At 53.4% G+C, this 20,906-nt stretch overlaps 4 protein-coding genes and 1 pseudogene across 4 annotated transcripts; all 5 read left to right on the forward strand.

Annotated features, from left to right (window-relative positions):
• The first annotated feature begins 2,745 nt into the window (after window positions 1-2,745).
• Window positions 2,746-4,455, forward strand: LOC112895030 (annotated as a pseudogene).
• A 344-nt stretch (window positions 4,456-4,799) lies between these two features.
• On the forward strand, window positions 4,800-6,466 carry LOC112894390. Its single transcript, XM_025962087.1, has one exon. The coding sequence runs from the start codon at window positions 4,967-4,969 to the stop codon at window positions 6,203-6,205; it is 1,239 nt and encodes a 412-aa protein (XP_025817872.1). The 5' UTR covers window positions 4,800-4,966; the 3' UTR covers window positions 6,206-6,466.
• Window positions 6,467-9,166: 2,700 nt separating this feature from the next.
• Window positions 9,167-10,702, forward strand: LOC112894834 (basic 7S globulin 2-like). Its single transcript, XM_025962661.1, has one exon. It carries the CDS (start codon window positions 9,183-9,185, stop codon window positions 10,416-10,418), a length of 1,236 nt encoding a protein of 411 aa, XP_025818446.1. The 5' UTR covers window positions 9,167-9,182; the 3' UTR covers window positions 10,419-10,702.
• Window positions 10,703-15,895: 5,193 nt separating this feature from the next.
• Window positions 15,896-17,590, forward strand: LOC112894947. The gene has a single exon (XM_025962800.1). It carries the CDS (start codon window positions 16,034-16,036, stop codon window positions 17,264-17,266), a length of 1,233 nt encoding a protein of 410 aa, XP_025818585.1. The 5' UTR covers window positions 15,896-16,033; the 3' UTR covers window positions 17,267-17,590.
• Window positions 17,591-18,534: 944 nt separating this feature from the next.
• Window positions 18,535-20,225, forward strand: LOC112894635 (basic 7S globulin 2-like). The gene has a single exon (XM_025962402.1). The coding sequence runs from the start codon at window positions 18,562-18,564 to the stop codon at window positions 19,849-19,851; it is 1,290 nt and encodes a 429-aa protein (XP_025818187.1). The 5' UTR covers window positions 18,535-18,561; the 3' UTR covers window positions 19,852-20,225.
• Window positions 20,226-20,906: the final 681 nt, after the last annotated feature.

Below are 20,906 nucleotides of genomic sequence, written 5' to 3' on the forward strand. Positions count from 1 at the left end.
TGCAGCGTGTTCCGGCCGTCGGTGGCGTTGGCCGACATCGCCATGCCGGTGAGGTCGCCGACGGAGCACTCGCCGGTGACGGGATTGAAGGGGCGGCCGGCGCAGGCGCAGCCACCGCCCGGCTCGCGGTTGGCCCCGAACCCGCCGGCGTCCACGTACCGGCAGCGGGGCCGGCGCTGCTGGTTGGCCGCGCGGCACGTGTCGGAATGGCACGGGACCGTGCCGTGCGTGGACGGGCATGTCGACCAGACGAGCGAGCCGGCGAGGTCGACGACCAGAGGCGCGCTCTTCTTGATGGAGATCGTGTACAGCGAGGTGTTGCGGTCCTTGGCGAGAGGAGAGACTAGTGGTCTGTATGGTGGCTGCTCACTGCCACTGGCTACAACGACGCATGGGAGGAGCAGCAAGGCTAGTAGTGAGATGACACGAGGGAACAAGTAGATCATGGGTTGCAGTTGGGGTAACTTGTGCAGACATGTTCGTCGTCACTCTAAGATGGAGATGGGGAAGATGACTGATCCGGAGTATAGCGCTGTGCAATTTATATATATCGGCCTTCTCTAGAGATCGCGCAAAACGATTGCTGCCTAGAGATTCTAGTTGCCAGTGAATTTTGAGACCGAGGAGGTGACTAAGTACATTTGGAAAGAAGACCAGAAACGATACCGCTGCATAGAGTTGGCACAGTGGGTTCGATCCCATGAACACGATGGCCGGCTGCTCTGAAATCTCAAGCGTGCCCATGACTTTGTCAAAGCAGACAGCGTAATTCAAAATCACTCGACAAAACAGTCAAATAACAGTGGCTCCACTCCATGGAAACAGCGGGAAAACTAAGGGCGATCCCCGAGCTAAACTTTAATCCCTATTATATTGGATGTTTGACACTAATTAAAAATATTAAATATATATTAATTACAAAATTAATTGTGTAAGTGAAGACTAATTCATGAGACGAATCTATTAAACCTAATTAATCTATAATTTGGTAATATTGTGTTACAGTAAAAATGTGCTAATAATAAATTAATTAGGCTTAATAGATTCATCTTCTGAATTAGTCTCCATTTATGCAATTAGTTTTATAGTTAGCTCATATTTAGTTTCTCTAATTGGTATCCAAACATTTGATGTGACGCGAACTAAAAAAAATTAGTCCCTAAATTGAAATAGCCCCTAAATATACTTCCGTCACGCTTATCTTATCTATTTTTAGTGCTAATCGAACCAGTAGAATCGATGAGCTGGACTTAAAGCGGGCCTTTCTAATTAGCCAGCGCGCGCCAGGAACGCCGCGAGCGCGCGATCTTCGACAAGCCGCGGGTTTCCTTTTTAGGAAAATTTTCTCATCCACAACATTTTAATTTTGGAAATTATAGCTTATGCACATAAATTTTACATACAATTTTATTCCAAACAACTATTCAGGGAATATTTTTTCAGCACAACTTTCGTGATACACAAAACTTTTACGTATAACTTCTTTCAATCAACTTCTCAGAAGATATAATTTCATGATATACAACACACATGTATAATATTTTTAGAAAATTTGTTGGAGATACTTTTTAGCATAACTCCCATGATAATATATTTTTAGAAAACTTCTCGCACAACTTTTACGCATAAGTTCACTATCGAACTTCCCATGAAGCATTTTTAGCATAATTTTAATGAAATATTTATCAAACAAAAACTTCTCACGAGTTAATATAATAGAAGGTAAAAATACTGAGAACGGAAAAAAGATAACACTTAGTTTAACAGAACTTAAAGGAACACCTTAGAAAGGAAAAGAAAAACTATAAGTAATACATGTGTATGAGAATCTCACGTACCGACTCAAGCTAGGCAGCTAGCCTCGGACATACACGTGTACACGACACTCGCGTAGAGTGCAGGCAGCTTGCGTTGTCTCGTCGCACTTCAGGAAGCCTGGTAATGCGCGCCGGTGGAATTGAATTTCCGACTTAAAGCCTTCCCATCCGAACACATGATATCCAGTATAGTTGGCCATCCGGCGCGAGCTCTGTGGGCCGGCCCACGTTACAGCTTTTTAGCCCGGCACGAGCCCAACACGGCACAAGAATAATCGGGCTCGGGCCGGCCTGGCATGACTCTCATGCCGTGCCTGGGCAACACCTTCGCACGTGGGTCGGTCCGGCACGGCACGATTAACTGGTCAGCCAAGCTAGCCTGTTTAACAATGATCCATATATAAAACCCTAATTCCCATTTCCCCTGTCGGCGCCGCCCCCCACCCTTTCCCCTCGCCGCCGCCTCCCTTCTTCGCGCCGGGGCACCACCGCGCCGCCGCCGTCACCTCCTCTGCTTCCCACCGCTGCAGCGGCCGACGCAGCCCCCTTCTCGCGCCGCGATCGGCGTCGCCGGCTCCTTCTCTCCCCTCTCCGCGCCGCGGCGAGTGCCGCCAGCTCCTCCTCTCCCTGTACGGCGCCACTGCCACCTCCTCCGCTCCCCACCGCTGCGGCGGCTGGCGCAGCCCATTTCTCGCTCCGCAGCTGGCGTCGCCGGCTTCTTCTCTCCCCACTCCACGCCGCAACAAGCACCACCAGCTCCTCCCCGAGCGGCGCCGGCGTCCTCCTGGAGCTCCTCCCTTTCCTGTGCGACAACACTGGTGTTCGCCCCTCCCTTCTCCGAGTGGCGGCACGGAGCCATGGACGTCGTGGCGCGGCGGAGCACACGGCATGGCGCGGCGGCGCGGACGGCACCCGTCCCTAACGACGGTAGCGCTGGGAGATCTGCGAGGAGGAGCAGGCACCATGTGCGGCGTGCCTACGCGGGCCAAACGGGCTGATCGGATCGGCACGGCTAAGGCTGTCTCGTGCCATGCCTAGGTCGCGGAGTCAGCCCGTGGGCTAGCACGGCACGGCCCGTTTAGCAACCGTGCCTAAACGGGTCCTGCCTAATCGGGCCGGGCCAAATCGGGCCCGTGCCATGTTGGGCGAGGCCGCCCGTTTGGCCATCTATACTGTCTTGCGCTCTTTTGCATATACCACACTCGTCGATCGCTCGTCTGCCACTCGCCACAACATGATCAAGATGGCTCTGAATCTCCAAGCTTACTTTCACCTCACCTTCCTCTGCACCACCCTGTTCTCCTTGCCGTCAATTCACCTTAGGCTTGCGCGGGCCTCTTCTCCTCCAATCCAAGCCCTGGTAGCTCCGATCACCAGACACCGACACTTCACTCTACACCCTATCCATCTCCCTCAAGCAGTACTTGCTGGACCTCTCCGGGCCCCGTCTGTGGTCACCGTGCTCTCCCACCCACCCCATCGTCCCATGCTCCTCCGGCGAGTGCGCCGCCGCAGGATCGGGGGCGCCCAAGTTCCGCGACGGCCAATGCACGTGCACTGCCCGCCCGACGAACCCCGTGACGGGTGAACGGGCAGTCGGCGACCTTACGCTCACTGACGTCGCCAAGAACGCCACCGACGGTAAGACGCCGACCGCGGAGGTCACCGTGCATGGCGTCGTCTCGTCCTGCGCGCCGGACAGCCTCCTCCTGTCGTTCCCGAGCGCGGCGGCCGGCGAGGCGGGCCTCGGCCGCGGAAGCCTGGGCCTCCCGGCTCAGCTGTACGCGAAGCTCTCGCTTACCAAGCGCCAGTTCGCAATCTGCCTGCCGAGCACCGCCGCGGAGCCCGGCGTGGCGTTCTTCGGGAGCGGGCCGTACGGGCTCATGCCGCCGACGCAGTTCGACGCGGGCGCCGCGCTCTCCTACACCGACCTGGTGCGCGACCCGAGGCGGCCCACCGCGTACGGCATCCGGCTGCGCGGCATCGCCGTGAACCAGGAGGCGGTGCCGCTCCCCGCCGGCGCGCTTGGCCGAGGGGGCGGCGTCACGCTCGACACGGCGCTCCCCTACACCGTGAACCTGCGGCGCGACGTGTACCGCCCATTAGTGGACGCGTTCCGGAGGGCCACGGCGCTGGTCCTGCGCGCGCCGAGCGTGCCGCCCTTCGAGCTGTGCTTCGACAGCGGCGCGCTCGGGTTCACGCGGGTCGGGTACGCGGTGGCGCCGGTGGACCTGATGATGGCACGCGGGGCGGCAACTGGACGGTGTTCGGAGCCAACTCGCTGGCGCAGGTGGCGCCTGACCTGGCGTGCCTGGCGTTCGTCGACGGCGGGTGGGCGGCGCCGAGCGCCGTGGCCGTCGGCGGGTTCCAGATGGAGAACAATTTCTTGCTGTTCGACGAGGCCGCGTCCAGGCTCGGGTTCAGTGGCACGCTGCTGTTCATCAGGACCACCTGCGGCAACTTCAACTTCTCGAGAACTTAACCACTAGCTCTTGCGCGAACTTGACCGTGCTACCGTTAATCGCGCGGTAGACTTTTACCGTTTCGAGCTTTGAATAAGCGATGGACGTTCGTATATGTTTCTGTGTGCATTTCACCGAACACCTTGATTTCAGCTAGTAACATCCTGTGTGCATTTCGCCCAGCAGTTGTATATGCCAGAAGGTCAATGCCTATCCAGCACGAACCCAAAGAAATTCTGGCTTCCTTTGACCCGCACGCAGTTTCATGGCTTGGCCGGCCCCATACGCCACGGCAGGATCCGAGGGGCATGGTACCATGTCCATGCTACACAATTGTTTTGTACAGTTTCTGCAAACCGACGGAGATCGCCACGCCATTGCCGCGTGCAGAGATCAGCCTTGAGAAGTCTTCACCGCGTTAAACGAGCATCTCGTGACAGGTGAACACAGTGACCTGTTGGGCATGATGGTGTCGAGAAGAACAGAACACTAGAACAGCCTGGCTCTTAGCTCAAACCCATTAGCAATGGTGTTGCTTCAGAGTTTAGGACTCTAAGAAGTTGCAGGGTAACTCTAGTCCGTAGTCACACTATATAAGGAGAGCGAGCAGATGAGCACGAACATTGCACAAACATCGAAAGCATTTCCCTAGCAACCTGCCAGCTCACCTACTCCAGCTTCCGACGGATGGAGATGCCACGGCGGCGCAAGCCCCTGCTCCTCTTGGCCGTCTCGGTGCTCGTGCTGGCGTGGCCAGCCTCGTGCGCCGACCCCGTGCTCTTCCCGGTGGCCAAGGACGCCGCCACCTCCCTCTACACCATCCCCGTCAGGGACGGCGCCAACCACGTCATCGACCTCGCCGGCCCGCTCCTCTGGTCCACGTGCGCCAGCGACCACTTGCCGGCAAAGTTCTCGTGCGGAGACCCGGTCTGCAAGCTCGCCAACGCCTACCGTCCCCCAGGCTGCCGTGAGGCCGGCCAGCCCTGCAAGCAGCAGTGCAAGGCGTACCCGTACAACCCCATCACGGGGCAGTGCGCCGCCGCGAGCCTGATCCACACGAGGCTCGTCGCCAACACCACCGACGGCAAGAACCCGCTCCGGCAGGTCTCCGTCCGGGCCGTGGCGGCGTGCGCGCCGAGGAAGCTCCTGGCGAGGCTGCCCAGGGACGCCGCGGGCGTCGCGGGGCTCGCGGCGTCCGGTCTTGCGCTGCCGGCGCAGGTCGCGGCGTCGCAGCGCGTCACCAGCAAGTTCATGCTCTGCCTCCCGAGGCGCGACGAGGGCGTGGCCATCTTCGGCGGGGGGCCGCTCTTCCTCCTCCCGGAGTCGGCCATCGGGGACTTCACGTACACCACGTTGCTCAGCAAGAGAGGCAGCTCCAGCTACTACCTTCCCGTGAAGGCCGTCGCCGTCGGCAAAGCGCGGGTGCCCCTCCCCAGGGACGCGCTCGCCACCGGCGGAGTCGTGCTCGGCACCACGGCGCCGTACACCGCGCTCCGGGCCGACGTGTACCGCCCGTTGGTGGACGCGTTCGACAAGGCCCTGACGCGGGAGTGGAACAACACCAGGAGAGTGGCGGCGGTGGCGCCCTTCGAGCTGTGCTACGATTCGAAGACGCTCCCTGGTCCGACCCGGATCGGCTGGCTTGTCCCGGACATCGACCTCGTGCTCGAGGGTGGAAAGACCAACTGGACGTTCAGCGGCCTCAGCTCTATGGTGGACGTCAACAACTTCGCGGCGTCGTGCCTCGGGTTCGTCGAGATGAAGCCGGAGAAGGGCGGGTACGGCGGGGCGCCGGCGGTGGTGATCGGAGGGTTCCAGATGGAGAACCACGTCCTGCAGTTCGACCTGGAGAGGCGGCGGCTTGGGTTTGCCAGGGTGCCCTTTTATACGTCGTGCAGTAACTTCAATTTCACACGGACTGGCTAGGCTTTGGCTGCATGTCCCAATTGTAAGCGGTAAGCCTGACGGCCTGTGTCCTGTTTCCTGTATCTGCACTTGGTCTTGGTCACCAGAGACTCGATACTCCTTGATCATGCTAGTGAGCTGCCAAGTATGTCATCTACTAGTAAAGTCTTTAGGGCTATCTACAAGGCATTCCGCATTTGAGTGTTTCTCGAGTCCCTAGAAATGCAAATATTATAGAACTTTTGTACAATACTACATGTAAAACATGAACACAGTTTGAAATTGCTTGTCAAATCATAAAAAAAATACTTTTTCCATGAAAAGCATATACTCCCTCCGTTCTTTAATATTGCCTTTTGCTCAAGTCTTGACCAACAATATTTATTTTACAGTGGAGTAAGTTCTAAAACACACATATATTGATATGTAATCGCTACAGTGTATAGATTGCCCCCCCCCAACCCCCAAACAACACACACACAACCCACGCCCACGCACTCCAAAAGAAAAGAGGAAAAAAAATAATACTTGTTTGGTATGTCAGTGCCTACCACTTTTTTTTTTTGAACGAACAATGCCTACCACTTAGCCTAACAAGGTGATAGATTTCCTTTTAAAACAAACAGTTAACCAAAGTTTGCCCCGAGTGAGCAGTCAAATAAATAGATGCAGTATGGACTACTTTGCCCTCATTTAACTGAACTGAATAACTGAGATATCCTAGGCCACATAGTGGTTGGTTGTCGAGAAGTCCATCAGTTGGTAGCCTCAACAGCCGCAGTATGCCTACAACCTACGGTAGATGAGACAGAAGGTAATATTATCGCTAAATTCAAAACAACAATACTTCTCGAGCTGGATTTCTAGAGCTACGTGAGCTCAGGGCAAAAAGCGCCGCAAACATATGGATAACAAGAACAACTATATAAGAGCAACTCAAAATCCTAATTAAATTTAGAATTTTACCAGCCCTGTAAAAAAATAGAGAGCTTTTTAAACAGTGCCAAAAGACTCTCCAAAATCAGCAGTATCCCGCTCCTCCTACTCTCCCTTCCTCCCTCCCTCTCTCCCCATTGGCCTCCACAGTCCACCCCCACCACGGACGGATCGATGCAGAGCGGCGATGATGACGGCCACCACTTCTTCTTCAGCGCGCCGGCCAGCCTCGACGGCCTCACGGGGACCGACGTCGCGTGAGCTCCGCCGAGGACGACGATGAAGGCGGCGGCGAGCGCGGCGTGCCGCGGACTCGTCGCGCCAGATCGAGACGGAGCCGTCGTTCGATGACCGTGACGGCGTGCGGGAAAGAGGAGGAGGGCGCGGGAGGCTGGGATGCCGAGTTTGTCTCGCTCGGCATCTTTGCTGAGGGAAGGGGAGGAATTGCCGAGGCAGATAGCGACGCGAGGAAGATAGCCAGGCTTTTGTGTCGTCTTTGTCATCATCCGAGCGCGCCTATCTTTGTTATGCATTGGCCAAATGAATGTTGGACCAGGGTGGGTTGGGGGGGGGGGGGGGTGTTGGGGTGGGGGATGTACCCCAGTAGTAACAAGAGCTCGGATTTGGACTGAGCTATTATTGGACAGGTTGCGGCCCTATGTTTTGGTACGGTCCAAAGCACGGCATAACACGAAAAATTCCAGACCGTGACAGCACGCCACGAATGTGATGGCCGTAGCGTGCCTACAATCTCGGTACAGTGGGCTGTGTGGCACGACCCAAATGTTGGGCCGTGCATGGCGAGCACGGCACAAACATAGCCTGTTGGTATGCATGTAGCCTGTTATTTTAATATCAAATAATTTGTGCTATTTTTAATTAACAACTGTCATTTAAGAAAAGAGTCATTCTAAAAGGATGAATTTTGTCTTCCACTCATGAAAATCTCCCACTAGTACCTAAATAGACGAGCCTTCACCAAAAGACAACTGCAAAATATACTGAGGGGCTATATTTGGACGGCGTTTTCCATGAGTCATGCTTGAGCTTGATAAAAAGTTGGCCGTGCCGTTACAACACAGCACGATGTACCTCATGTGCATAGAAATCAAGACCAGACATGGCACGAGGCACGAGAGGGCTTGGCCGGGGCGGCGTGACCCGACCCAAGTCCCAGCTCTAGGTAGCAGTGGTGTGCATCACAAGCCGGATCAAACGTAAAGGTGGCTGCATGTAGTTCCATATAAATTCTAATGGAGTCTTGATGCTCATTCCCAGTGTCAAACTGAAAATTGTGAAGGGCAACCACGACAGACATGAGTAAAAAGGGTAGGGCAGCGATGTGAAGGATTGGCACCTTTATCTCGAATATGGCAAAGTGTTGAACTTCTATAATGGGGATATAAAAAATATGAATTGGAGATGTTTTAACGGTATTTGCAATTTAAAATTTCAGAAGGTATTGTTCATCTGAATAAGCTGATTTTACGGCTCTCATAAACTACAATCTATCACAATGGGTCGTCCATCTTCTTTGATCACGTCGAGTATATAAAGATTATTTTAATTTTTTTTATCTTAATTGAGTGTTGGAGCGTCCAAACTAAATAACACTAGAGTGCGGTTTAGCTAATTGGTAAACAATGATCGTAAGTTGATCAAGAGCACGAACTGTTATGAACACAACATAAACCATTCCTGAGCTGAAAATCTCGAGACGGTTAATCCACGGCGTACATAGGATAGGAAGCCACCTCGTCGCGGGGCATGGCGCGGCGTGACAGCCGAGAAGGTCAACGCTTTACTCGCGTGATGGTTCCCGAGTGACGCGTGTGCAGGCTTCCGTTGACTGCGCACCTTCGTTGATACGCCTCGGCATGACTCCAAGACCCGATCGGCATGGTAGATCGATTTTTTTAGTGCAGACTTGGCAAGTCGGCAACTGACGGGAATCGCCATTCCTGTGCGGAGAGCTCTATGAGATCTATGACCGGCATGCACTATATAAGGAGCGCGTCATCAACCATCACAGGCCAGCTCACCAGGAAGCCCCGCATCGACCATGGAGATGCCACGGCCCACGCCCCTCATCCTCTTGGCCACCTCGCTGCTCGTGCTCGCCTTGCCAGAGCCAGCTTCGTGCGCCTACCCCGTGCTCATCCGGGTGGCCAAGGACCCGGCCACCTCCCTCTACACCATCCCCACCAGGGACGGCCACAACCACGTCATCGACCTCGCCGGCCCGCTGCTCTGGTCCACCTGCGCCAGCGACCACCTGCCGGCGGCCTTCTCCTGCAATGACACAGAGTGCAGGCACGCCAACGCCTACCGCGCCCCGAGCTGCCGCATCGCCGGTCAGCCCTGCAAGAAGCAGTGCAAGGCGTACCCGTACAACCCCATCACGGGGCAGTGCGCTGCCGCGAACCTGGTCCACACCAGGTTCATCGCCAACACCACCGACGGCAAGAACCCGCTGCAGCAGGTCTCCGTCCGGGCCGTGGCGGCGTGCGCTCCCAGGAACATCCTGGCGTCGCTGCCCAGGGACGTCACGGGCGTCGCGGGGCTCTCGGCGTCCGGCCTGGCGCTCCCGGCGCAGGTCGCGGCCTCGCACCGCGTCTCCAGGAAGTTCATGCTCTGCCTCCCGAGGCGCGGCGAGGGCGTGGCCATCTTCGGCGGGGGGGCGCTCTTCCTCCTCCCGGAGTCCTCCATGGGCGACCTCACGACGACGCTGGCGTTCACCCCGCTCCGCAGCAGGAAAGACAACCCCTTGTACTACATCCCGGTGCAGGGCATCGCCGTGAACCAGGTGCAGGTGCCGTTCCCAGCGAACGCGCTCACCGCCGGCGGCGTCGTGCTCTGCACCCGCGTGGCGTACACCGCGCTCCGGTCGGACGTGTACCGCCCTGTCGTGGATGCGTTCGACAGGGCGCTGGCGCGGAACGACGCCAAGGTCCCGGCGGTGGCGCCATTCGAGCTCTGCTACCGGTCGAGCATGCTGCGGAACAGGCTGCTCGGGTACGCCGTGCCGGACATCGCCCTGGTGCTCGAGGGTGGGAAGAGCTGGACGTTCGTCAGCAGCAACTCCATGGTGGACGTGAACAGCCAGACCGCGTGCCTCGCCTTCGTCGAGATGAAGGGGGTGAAGGCTGGGGATCCCAGCGCGGTGGCGGCGGTGGTCGGAGGGTTCCAGATGGAGAACCACCTGCTGCAGTTCGACCTGGAGAAGCAGCAGCTCGGCTTCGCCAAGGTGCCGTTTTCTTCGGCGTGCAGTAACTTCAACTTCACCAAGACCCAGTAAAATGTCGATTTCTAGTAAGCAAGTGTCGGTTCAGGTTCTAATCAGCTCGGTGCACTGGATTCTGCTCCTCCTCAAACCTCGATCGTGCCATGGCAGTGACCTCCCAAGTTTGCCGCCTGTTTTAGTAGCTTGGTTTAATAATCAACAAAACTATGGAAAAAAAATAGTTAGCGAGTTCTTATAGCCGAAAAGTATGTTTGATGAAGTTAAATGTCTAACCTTCTCAATTAGTTTACGCTTTTTGGGCTAAATGGTCGGCGCATTAAGAGCGTGTTTGGATTTCAGCCATAACTCGCCACGCCACAAAATGTCACTCCCATCTCTTCATAGATCCCAAAATTCAATGTTTTTTTTAGATGACACCCACCACTATTCCATCTTATCTCTTCTGATTTCACCGTCAATCCAGGTGAGGCACCATGCAACTAGCCTAGGCCCTCGTAGCTCCCCCTCCCCCCCCCACCCCCCCCCCCCACCCCCCTTCCCCCCCCCCCCAACACCCCAAATCGCCTCACCATGTTTGCCCTCCCCGCCTTGATGGCCTCTTCGCTACGCCGTCGCTCCTCGTCTCCTCCGTATAGCCACGTCAACCCGAGCTCACTCTTCTTCTTTTTTTGAAAGCTTGAGCTCAGTCTTCTCACCGGAGGAAATACTCGGATCACTCACGCCCCCCAGAGCATGATAGATGTCACACCCTAAAATTAAAATAATTTTAGGATGTGAATATCTTTTACAATGAGTTCATCTATAAATAGGATTTTCCAAGAATTTTAAAGGTTTTTCTGGCAATTATTCTTATTTATTCTAGAGCTAGATCCATTTTTATTCGGAAAGCTCTAAAATTCTTTTTCATGAAGTCCAGATATTCTATTTGGATTCCTCTTGTCCTAAAATTACCTCCCGAGTTTTTCTCAAAAATTTTTTAGCATTCTTCTGGATATATTTTTCTTGGTTTGAAATATTTATCTGGACTTTTCTAGATTTATTTAAAACTTGAAAATATGTTCCGGAAAATATTTCTATTTTGATTTTCATTGCAGTCGGACCGAGCCGTATCTTGTTGTACGTCTTTTTAACCTTGTCCTCTCCGAATCTTTAAGATGTCCCATCGAGCTTCCGATCCTCTGACTGTTTCCCTTGATCAAGTCATGCTTGAAGACGACGCCTCGTGGCTCGTCTTCGGTATTTTTCTGATGATGTTCGATCGCCGTCAACCCCAATGATTCGGCCTGATCCTTTCCTTCTCTTTTCACGCTCCCGAATAAACCGCTCGTGTTCAACCAGCTCTGTCAGCTTGTTTTCGTGTTTAGCCCTCACCCGATCCTATTTCGGCCCATAAACGAACTCACTCAGCCCTTCTCGTTTCCTCTTTCCGTTTCCTCTTCTATCGTCTCTCTTTGCTTGTTAAATTGTGGGACCCGCTGGTCAGCCCAATCTCGTCTCCCGTGAGCAATCCGGACTCAAGAACGAGTCCCAGCCCGATGCGCCGCCGCGTCCTTATTCTCGTTCGAGTTGGAGCCCAGCACGATATCTCTAGACCTATTTAAACGCGTCTTGCACCATCTGTTCCCCAGTAGCCGGCCCTAATTTTCACCCCTGCGTCAGGTCCTGTGTGCCCTATAAATTCTCGCGTAACCTAGGCCGTATCTTCTCTGCTCCTGTTTTCCCCTGCCGCCGCACGACCATCTGTTCGCAAGGCCGATCTCTCCAGCTCTGCCCTGCTGCCCCACGGATCCTCCTCCTCCGCTCGTCTCTGCACAGCCGCCGCCGTGCCCCTGCAGCGCGCCTTCCTCCTCGCGTTCCTGCATCGCCCGACGCCCTCACCTGCCTGCATCCCTCCCTGGTGCTGCACGCGACCACCAGGAAGTGCAGCACCGTGCACGCCCCTGCCCAGCCCCTGATGTCCAGCGCCGCCAGGAAATAGAAGCGCCGCCGCCCTGCTCCTCCTCCTCTCCAACGCCGCCCCTGCTCCTTCCCTCTCTTCCTGCCGCGCCGCCTCTCCTGCAGCCGCAGCCCCTCCTACAAGTCCCCAGGTGCACAGCAGACAGCCGCCAGGAACAGGAGTCGAAACAGAACGGCCGCCATGATTTTCCTCTGCAAAATTCGATCACCTCGATGCGTCCCCACGGTAAGTAAGGTATGGAATGGAATTCCCTCGTCGTCCTCTTTCATTTGCCCCGCATCCCGCGATCTCCCGTGCTCATTTGAGCTACAGTACCCACCGCCTGTGAAGCTGTTACAAATTAGTCCCTGGAAGATTACATAATTATCGCATAAATTTTTATGTCTTGTGAAATTTGCAGAAAACCCCCTAGATCTATTACATCTTCTCAATCCAGCCCCACCATAGAATTTTTCAGATCTAACCCTAATCTTTTCTGTATTTGTAAACACTATTTTCTGAGTCTAGTATTTCTTTTCTGCTAACCCCTCAAAGCTATAGTTAATTACATATGCGTCCCTGCAGCGCTGTTTCATGCGTAGTTTTCGCGTTTTAGATCCGTTTCGATCCGTTCCTTTTGCGTTAGTCTTCTAAAACCCTAAGCTATCATTTAATAGTGCTATTGTACCATAATTCCTATTTTTAAAATTAGATATCAATTTAATTTGAATAATATCCTCTCATCTAGTTTTCCGAAATAAAATCCAATTAAATCTTTACTCCGGTTTTCATAATTAATGTTAATTTGATTAATATCAACTTAAATGTGTTTGTAATATAATTTGTTTAGTTCAAATCAAATCATGAAGTTCGATATTTAGATGCTCTCATCGGTTTCTTTCTAATTAATTGTTTAATTCGGATAATTCGTACATAGACAATTATATATAAAATTTGATTAAGTTGTACCTTGCCTTTATAAATGCAAATATAATATGAGTTAATTCTAATTAGAGATATTCTCTTTTATATCTTTTATAATAGTTTTCCAAATTAAAATAAATGAAATTCTATAGTTTTTTTATTCTTTTATAATATAAATCTCCCGATAGCTGTATCTTTTCAACCCTAGTTCCGTTTTCCGCGTTTCTTTCATTCTCGTGACCGTAGCAGCGAGCCCTATTCTTTAGTATGCTCTTTTAAAGTTTTTCTTTTGTTTGCTGTATCTGTTCTTAGTCGTTCTTGTTTGTTTGCCTGCTTGTATGCTTGGGCCCGATGCTTGTGTGACGTTAGAAGGAGCGTGATCCAAGACCTTTGAAGATTTAGAGTTTTAAGAACAAGAGTTGAAGACTCTGAGCAGATATTCTCTAAAAGAAAGGCAAGTGTTCCCTTGATCATTTTTTTATCCTAATAATCACAATAAATATAACTTTTCTATATGCAAGCATGTGTCCTAATTTTGATGGATCCTAATTGAGGATATGCCTAGTCTTTATAATCATTCCTTGTCAACCTAAGTTTTACCTTTATGTTGGGTAGCTATTGCTTAGTTGCTATAACTGGTTCTGGTTTGGGAATAATTTATAACCATGATGACAACAATGATGATGTTACACCTGTTCTATCCATGTTCATGCGCTATGCGTTGTTAATAAAAGATTATATGTTTAATCGGAATATGGAGAACCATCCAGGAAAACAGTGCAACCATAATACTATATGGCCCTGGTTTTGACTAATTAATTAGAAATCTTAGCTTATGATAGTCTTACCGAAAGGGCAAGAGGGGTTGCATCGACGGGGTATAGCTCGGTCCTTTTGAGGCACATGGCTATGTGGTCCTGTCGGTGTTTTACCGGCTGCCCACCGAGGGGTATACCCAAGATGGTAAGTTTAGGTGAGGAGACGCCGAGATCAGGAACTCGAAGGTGCAAAGAACACAAAACTTAGACAGGTTCGGGCCGCGAGGCGCGTAATACCCTACATCCTGTGTGGTGGTTTGTATTGACTTGGGTGTAAAATGATCTGAAGATCTTATTTTGAGAGGGTCCCTGTCCCCCCTTATATATCCGGAAGGCCAGGGTTACAAGGATACTAACCAACACCAGCCAAGGAATCGTACCAGAACATATCTCGAGTAGATTTCTTCTGTATCGGTTAGCTTTATCTCCTACTTAAGTGGGATAAATAAGAGATAAATGAGATAAATAAGAGATAAGACGGGCTTAATCTCTTAAACCTCTTTAAACTACGTTATGTACTTAGTCCCGTGGCCTCGGGTCTGACAGGTCCTTGGCTAAGGTATTTCCTCATTAGGGAGGGTTATGACCGCTTTGACTTGAAATCTTAGCGGATTATCATAAGTTAGGGAATATTTATGAAGGTCTCGTAGTGAATCCCTGACCACTCACCTTGGAAGTGTTTAAGAGGCTCGCGACCTCAAGCGACATGGGAAACACGAATTGTGGGTAAAGTGTACAACCTCTGCAGAGCGAAAACTGATATATCAGCCGTGCTCTCGGTTACGAGCGGCTTGGACCCTCACATGATAATTGAACTTGAAGATGAATTAAATCGTGGACCATGGTTATGGTTATGGTTATCATGGACCATGTTTATGGTTATGGTTATGTTGTATCTCTCCTATCTCTTTTAATGTGGGTTTTTGTATGAACTTATACCCTAGTAATCAGGTGCTAATTAAACTTGACCAACTAAAATTGCTTATCGCAGCAAGCCAGTCAGCCTTTCCTTGATTTTGGCCTTCATGTCATATATTTCCCAACACTTGCTGAGTACCAACCATAAGTGTACTCACGCTTGTTATAATTGCTGCTCAGAAGAAAGTGATGTGAAGCATTTGAAGATGATGTTGAGTTTTAGGCCTGCGCAACCTCCGGTCGATTGCCTGTCAAGTTTGGAGTCTTCGTTTCCAGAATAAACTGTATAACTCTGATAATCTTTACAGTCTTTTAATTCTCTTTTCGTGATATCGTTGCTGATTATTCACCGATGAAGTCATTGTATGTATGAAACTTGATCCTGGCATACATATAGTTATACATTCGGTTTTATCCTTAAAAACCGGGTGTGACAATAGATAAGGAATTATGAAGTTTTTTCAATGCCCTATGGGGAATTGCCTCTAAACCCAACCTAAACCACCGCAGATCATGGCCAAACCGCCAAAGTGGAAGGAAAGAGGAGCAAAAGAACATATATATTTCATTCTCACATTGCATCGGAGGAAGGAGAATTTGAGGTTTTTCAAGCGTCCAAACCACCGGAGTGTCATTTAACTTATTGGTAAAATAATGTCGTAGGTTAGTTGATCATCAAGAGTAACACACAGTATAAACCATTCCTAAGCTAAAAAAAATCTCGAGACAGTTGTACATGGGAAGCAACCTCGCCGGCGGCGGGGCCTGACGGTCGAGAAGGTCAACGCACACTCTCGGCTCGTACCCAGTGAAATACTTGCGGTGACCGAGCACCTTCGTTGATACGCCTCGCCAAGACCCCGAGGCCAGATCGGCAGGGTAGCAGCCTTGCAGGCTAAATCGATTTTTTTTCTCGTCAGTCTCAACACCTGACGGGGATCGCCGGATCTCCATTCCCGTGTGGAAGATCAGTGAGATCTGTGACAGGCGTGCACTATATAAGAAGCGCGAGTAGCATAGCAGCATACGCACTCACGCACCCACCAGCAAGCAGGTTAAGCTCCGCATCGATCATGAAGATGCCACGGCCCATGCCGCTCCTCATCGTCTTGGCCATCTCGGTGCTCGCGCTGGCGTGGCCAGCCTCGTGCGCCGACCTCGTGCTCTTCCCGGTGGCCAAGGACCCGGCCACCTCCCTCTACACCATCCACACCAGGCACGGCGCCAACCACGTCATTGACCTCGCCGGCCCGCTCCTCTGGTCCACCTGCGCAAGGGACCACTTGCCGGCGGCCTTCTCGTGCAAGGACCCGGTCTGCAAGCTCGTCAACGCCTACCGTGCCCCAAGCTGCCGCATCGCCGGTCAGCGCTGCAAGAAGCAGTGCAGGGCGTACCCGTACAACCCCATCACCGGGCAGTGCGCGGCCGCGGACCTGATCCACACCAGGCTCGTCGCCAACACCACCGACGGCAAGAACCCGCTGCAGCAGGTCTCTGTCCGGGCCGTGGCGGCGTGCGCGCCCAGGAACATCCTGGCGTCGCTGCCCAAGGACGTCACGGGCGTCGCGGGGCTCTCGGCGTCCGGTCTGGCGCTGCCGGCGCAGGTCGCGGCCTCGCAGCGCGTCGCCAGAAAGTTCATGCTCTGCCTCCCGAGGCGCGGCGAGGGCGTCGCCATCTTCGGCGGGGCGCCGCTGTTCCTCCATCCGGAATCATCGACCGGGGACCTCACGACGACGCTGGCGTTCGCCCCGCTACGCAGCAAGAGAGGCAACCCCTTGTACTACATCCCGGTGCAAGGTATCGCCGTGAACCATGCGCAGGTGCCGCTCCCCGCGCACGCGCTCACCGCCGGCGGCGTCGTGCTCTGCACCCGGGTGGCGTACACCGCGCTCCGGGCGGACGTGTACCGCCCTGTCGTCGACGCGTTCGACAGGGCCCTGGCGCGGAACGACGCCAAGGTCCCGGCGGTGGCGCCATTCGAGCTCTGCTACCGGTCGAGCATGCTGTGGAACAGGCTGCTCGGGTACGCCGTGCCGGACATCGCCCTGGTGCTCGAGGGTGGGAAGAGCTGGACGTTCGTCGGCAGCAACTCCATGGTGGACGTGAACAGCCAGACCGCGTGCCTCGCCTTGGTCGAGATGAAGGGGGTGAAGGCCGGGGACCCCAGCGCGGCGGCGGTGGTGGTCGGAGGGTTCCAAATGGAGAACCACCTGCTGCAGTTCGACCTGGAGAAGAAGCAGCTCGGCTTCGCCAAGGTGCCGTTTTTGTCGGCGTGCAGTAACTTCAACTTCACCAAGACCCAGTAAAATGCGAATTTCTAGTAAGCAAGTGTCGGCTCAGTAAGAGTGCAGTGGATTCTTCTCCTTCTCGGACCTCGATCATGGCCAGGGGCGAAGCCAGCCGCAAATGTCACCGGGGTCTTCATGTTTATGCAATGAGGTCTTCTGTTAGCGTCACAGTAGATTACTAAAGGATTTATCAAATTTTATCGGGGTCTTGTGACCCCAATGCTAATGGGCAGCTCCGCCCCTGATCATGGCATGTTAGTGACCTGCCAAGTCTGTGACTGTTTAATAAGTACTATAGCTTGGTTGAATGATCATGTGCGCACCTATAACAAATTTCTGGAACCCTACTTGTTAAGTACTGACATTTACAGTGGCCGCCTTTTGCAATGGACACAGTTTTGCAACTCTCACATTACAATCTAAACTGCTCGCTGTTTCTGTGCTTACACTACGCGCGGCGCACTCCGACCTGACAAAAAAGCAACAAAGCTCGAACTGAATACCCTCTGCTTTTTCATCACCTGAAATCTCCCAACTGCCGCTGTGGTTACGCGAGCTCAAATGACACCTCACCGTGTTCGTCGGAGGCGACGGTGAGAGCAGGTACAATAAGTCCTGATCAGCTGGCTATAAGCCTTATTTTATTATATTTATGCTGAGATGGAGGAGAGAAGAGAGAAGAGAGAGAAGGAGCTGACTGTAGGATAGTAGCCAGCTCATAACTGGCTATAGCACAAATTCTCAGACTGAGGTGAGAGAATGAGAGTATGCAAGTGGGTCTAATATTAATTACACAACATTCTTTTAGCCAACATAATAGCCAATCTATTATATTTGTTGACTACAATATTAATTTTAGATGACATAGCAAACTCTTGTAGTCGGCAGCGGGCTAAACTATTGTTCTTACTCTGATAGCCTACGACCATGCTGGGCACGAAGGCTCCACTCTCATGCTGCCATGTGGGCAGGGAGTAGAAGACGCTCGGCAGCAGAAGCGGCACATGAGGAGGAGACGAAAAAGTGGAGCATGGGAGGAGAGACGTACAGAGAGCAGCGCAGAAGACGGTAGCACCCTGGGCAGATATACAGAGAGCCAATGGATGATGGATCGCGTCGTCCATTCCAGGTTCCAGGCTCCCAGCACATGCAGCAGCTCTACCGAAATAATCGCGAAGTCAACTGTATTCCGAGATCCCTAGCAACACCACCGATCTGATCTGCAGCGCACTGCATTTATTAAGCAATCCCACACGGCACGCCACTCGATCACACACAGACACACCTGCCCTCGCACAGCCTGCCCGCCCAAGATGCCGCGATCCAAGGTCACGGCGACGCTGCTGCTCGCCGTCTCGCTCTGCCTCGCGGCGTGCTGCTTATCCCCTTGCACATTGGCAGCGGCACCCAAGGGCGGCAAGCCCCTGGTCACGGCCATCACCAAGGACCCGGCTACCTTGCTCTACACCTCCCCGCTCAAGGACAGCCGCCCGCTCGTCCTCGACCTCTCCGGCCCGCTCATCTGGTCCACCTGCGACCGCTCGCACCCGACGCTCCAGTGCCACCACCATGAATGCGCCCACGCCCACAGCTACCACCCGCCCGACTGCCCGCACACCGGCTACGGCAAGCCGGACGAGGAGGACCGCTTCAGGTGCAAGTGCACGGCGCACCCCTACAACCCCTTCGCCGGCAAGTCCGCCACGGGCGACCTGACGCGCACCGCGCTCTCCGCCAACGCCACCGACGGCAAGAACCCGCTGCACCCGGTCTCCTTCCCGGCCGTCGTCTCCTGCGCGCCGCCCTCGCACCTCGCGAAGCTCCCCGCCGGCGCGGTCGGCGTCGCGGGGCTCGCGAGCTCGAGGGTGGCGCTGCCCGCGCAGGTCGCGCGCACGCAGGGCGTCGCCAGCAAGTTCATGCTCTGCCTCCCGAGGACCGACGCCGGCGTCGCGATCTTCGGCGGGGGGCCGCTCTTCCTCATGACGAGCACCTCACCGCCCGCGGAGGTGGGGGTTGATCTCACGACGCTGACGCGCACCCCGCTGCGCAGCAAGAGAGGCAGCTCCAGCTACTACCTCCCCGTGAAGGCCATTGCCGTCGACAAGGCGCAGCTGCAACTCCCGCTCGCCACCGGTGGCGTCGTCCTCAGCACGAGGGCGCCGTACACAGCGCTCCGGCCCGACGTGTACCGCCCGCTGGTGGACGCGTTCGACAAGGCTCTGACGGCGAAGTGGAACAGCAAGAAAGTCAAGGCAGTGGCTCCCTTCGAGCTGTGCTACGATTCGAAGACGCTCCCTGGTCCCACCCGGATCGGCTGGCTTGTCCCGGACATCGACCTCATGCTCGAGGGTGGGAAGAACTGGACGTTCATCGCCGGCAGCAACACGATGGTGGACGTCAAAAACTTCACGGCGGCGTGCTTCGGGTTCGTCAAGATGAAGCCGGAGAAGGGCGGGTACGGCGGGGCGCCGGCAGTGGAGATCGGAGGGTTCCAGATGGAGAACCACGTCCTGCAGTTCGACCTGGAGAAGCAGCAGCTCGGGTTCGCCAAGTTGCAGATTTTTACAGCGTGCAGTAACTTCAATTTCACGCTGTCGCACTAGACTTCTGACGGCATATATCGGTCTCCTCTACTGGATAGTGGACGCTCATGGTCCTCGATCATAGTTTAGCTTGGAACTGCTGGGGGTGGGGAACTCCCGGACAGTTCAGGAACTTTGCGGCTTTGTTAAGTTGCATCACCCTAGTATCGTTTTTCTTTGTGAACCTAGAGTTAGTGATAGTAGGGTTCGTAATCTCAAGTGGAGGTTAGGTTTTCGTAATTGTCTTGCTGTCAGTAGTGTTGGTTTGAGTGGTGGCTTAGCTTTGTTTTGGGATGTGTCTTTTGATGTATCTCTGCTGTCCAAGGAGAACTTCATTTCGATGTCTTAATAAAAGAATACCCTGTGTCGGCTCCTTGGAGAGCCACGTTTGTTTATGGTGACCCTCGCGTATAAAATAGATATAAGATGTGTGATTTAATTCGCACTTTGTGCGGTGAATGGTCCGGGCCGTGAATGCTTTTGAGGGATTTTAACGAGGTGTTGTGGCAACACGAGCACTTTTCCCGAAACACCTCATGTTGATCGCCAGATGATGGACTTCCGGGAAGTCCTTAGTCACTGTGACCTTCGTGACCTTAGCTTCTCTGGCTTGCCTTGGACCTATAACAACAATCAGGCCGGGAGACGCAATGTGCGTGTTCGTCTCGACCGCGGGGTTGCAAATTCAGATTGGTCACTGATGTTCCCAGGTGCTAACATCCAGCATTTGTGCGCTACTAAATCAAATCATAAGGCTCTCTTTCTTTCTCTTTCAGGTACAGATGATCAGGCAAGGAGAGGTTCTGGTTTCCGATATGAAATCATGTAGGAAAGAGAAGAAAGTTTCGGAGCAGCACTAGAAAAAGCTTGGCTGTGTGGGAACCAGGGTAGTGACCTGGGTGTCCTGGCAGATAATCTGAAGGAGATGGCGCTCTCCCTGGAGGCATGGAGCAGGGAGAATTTTGGACGTGCGGGAGATCGAATGCCTCAGGTCTCTACTCGACCAGCTGGAAGGTGATGATGTTGTAGGTGACAGAGCTGAAATTCTGCAGGTGAAAATGAATCTCGATGAGCTG

Source organism: Panicum hallii, chromosome 5 (genome assembly GCF_002211085.1).
Source record: "Panicum hallii strain FIL2 chromosome 5, PHallii_v3.1, whole genome shotgun sequence".
NCBI lineage: Eukaryota > Viridiplantae > Streptophyta > Magnoliopsida > Poales > Poaceae > Panicum > Panicum hallii.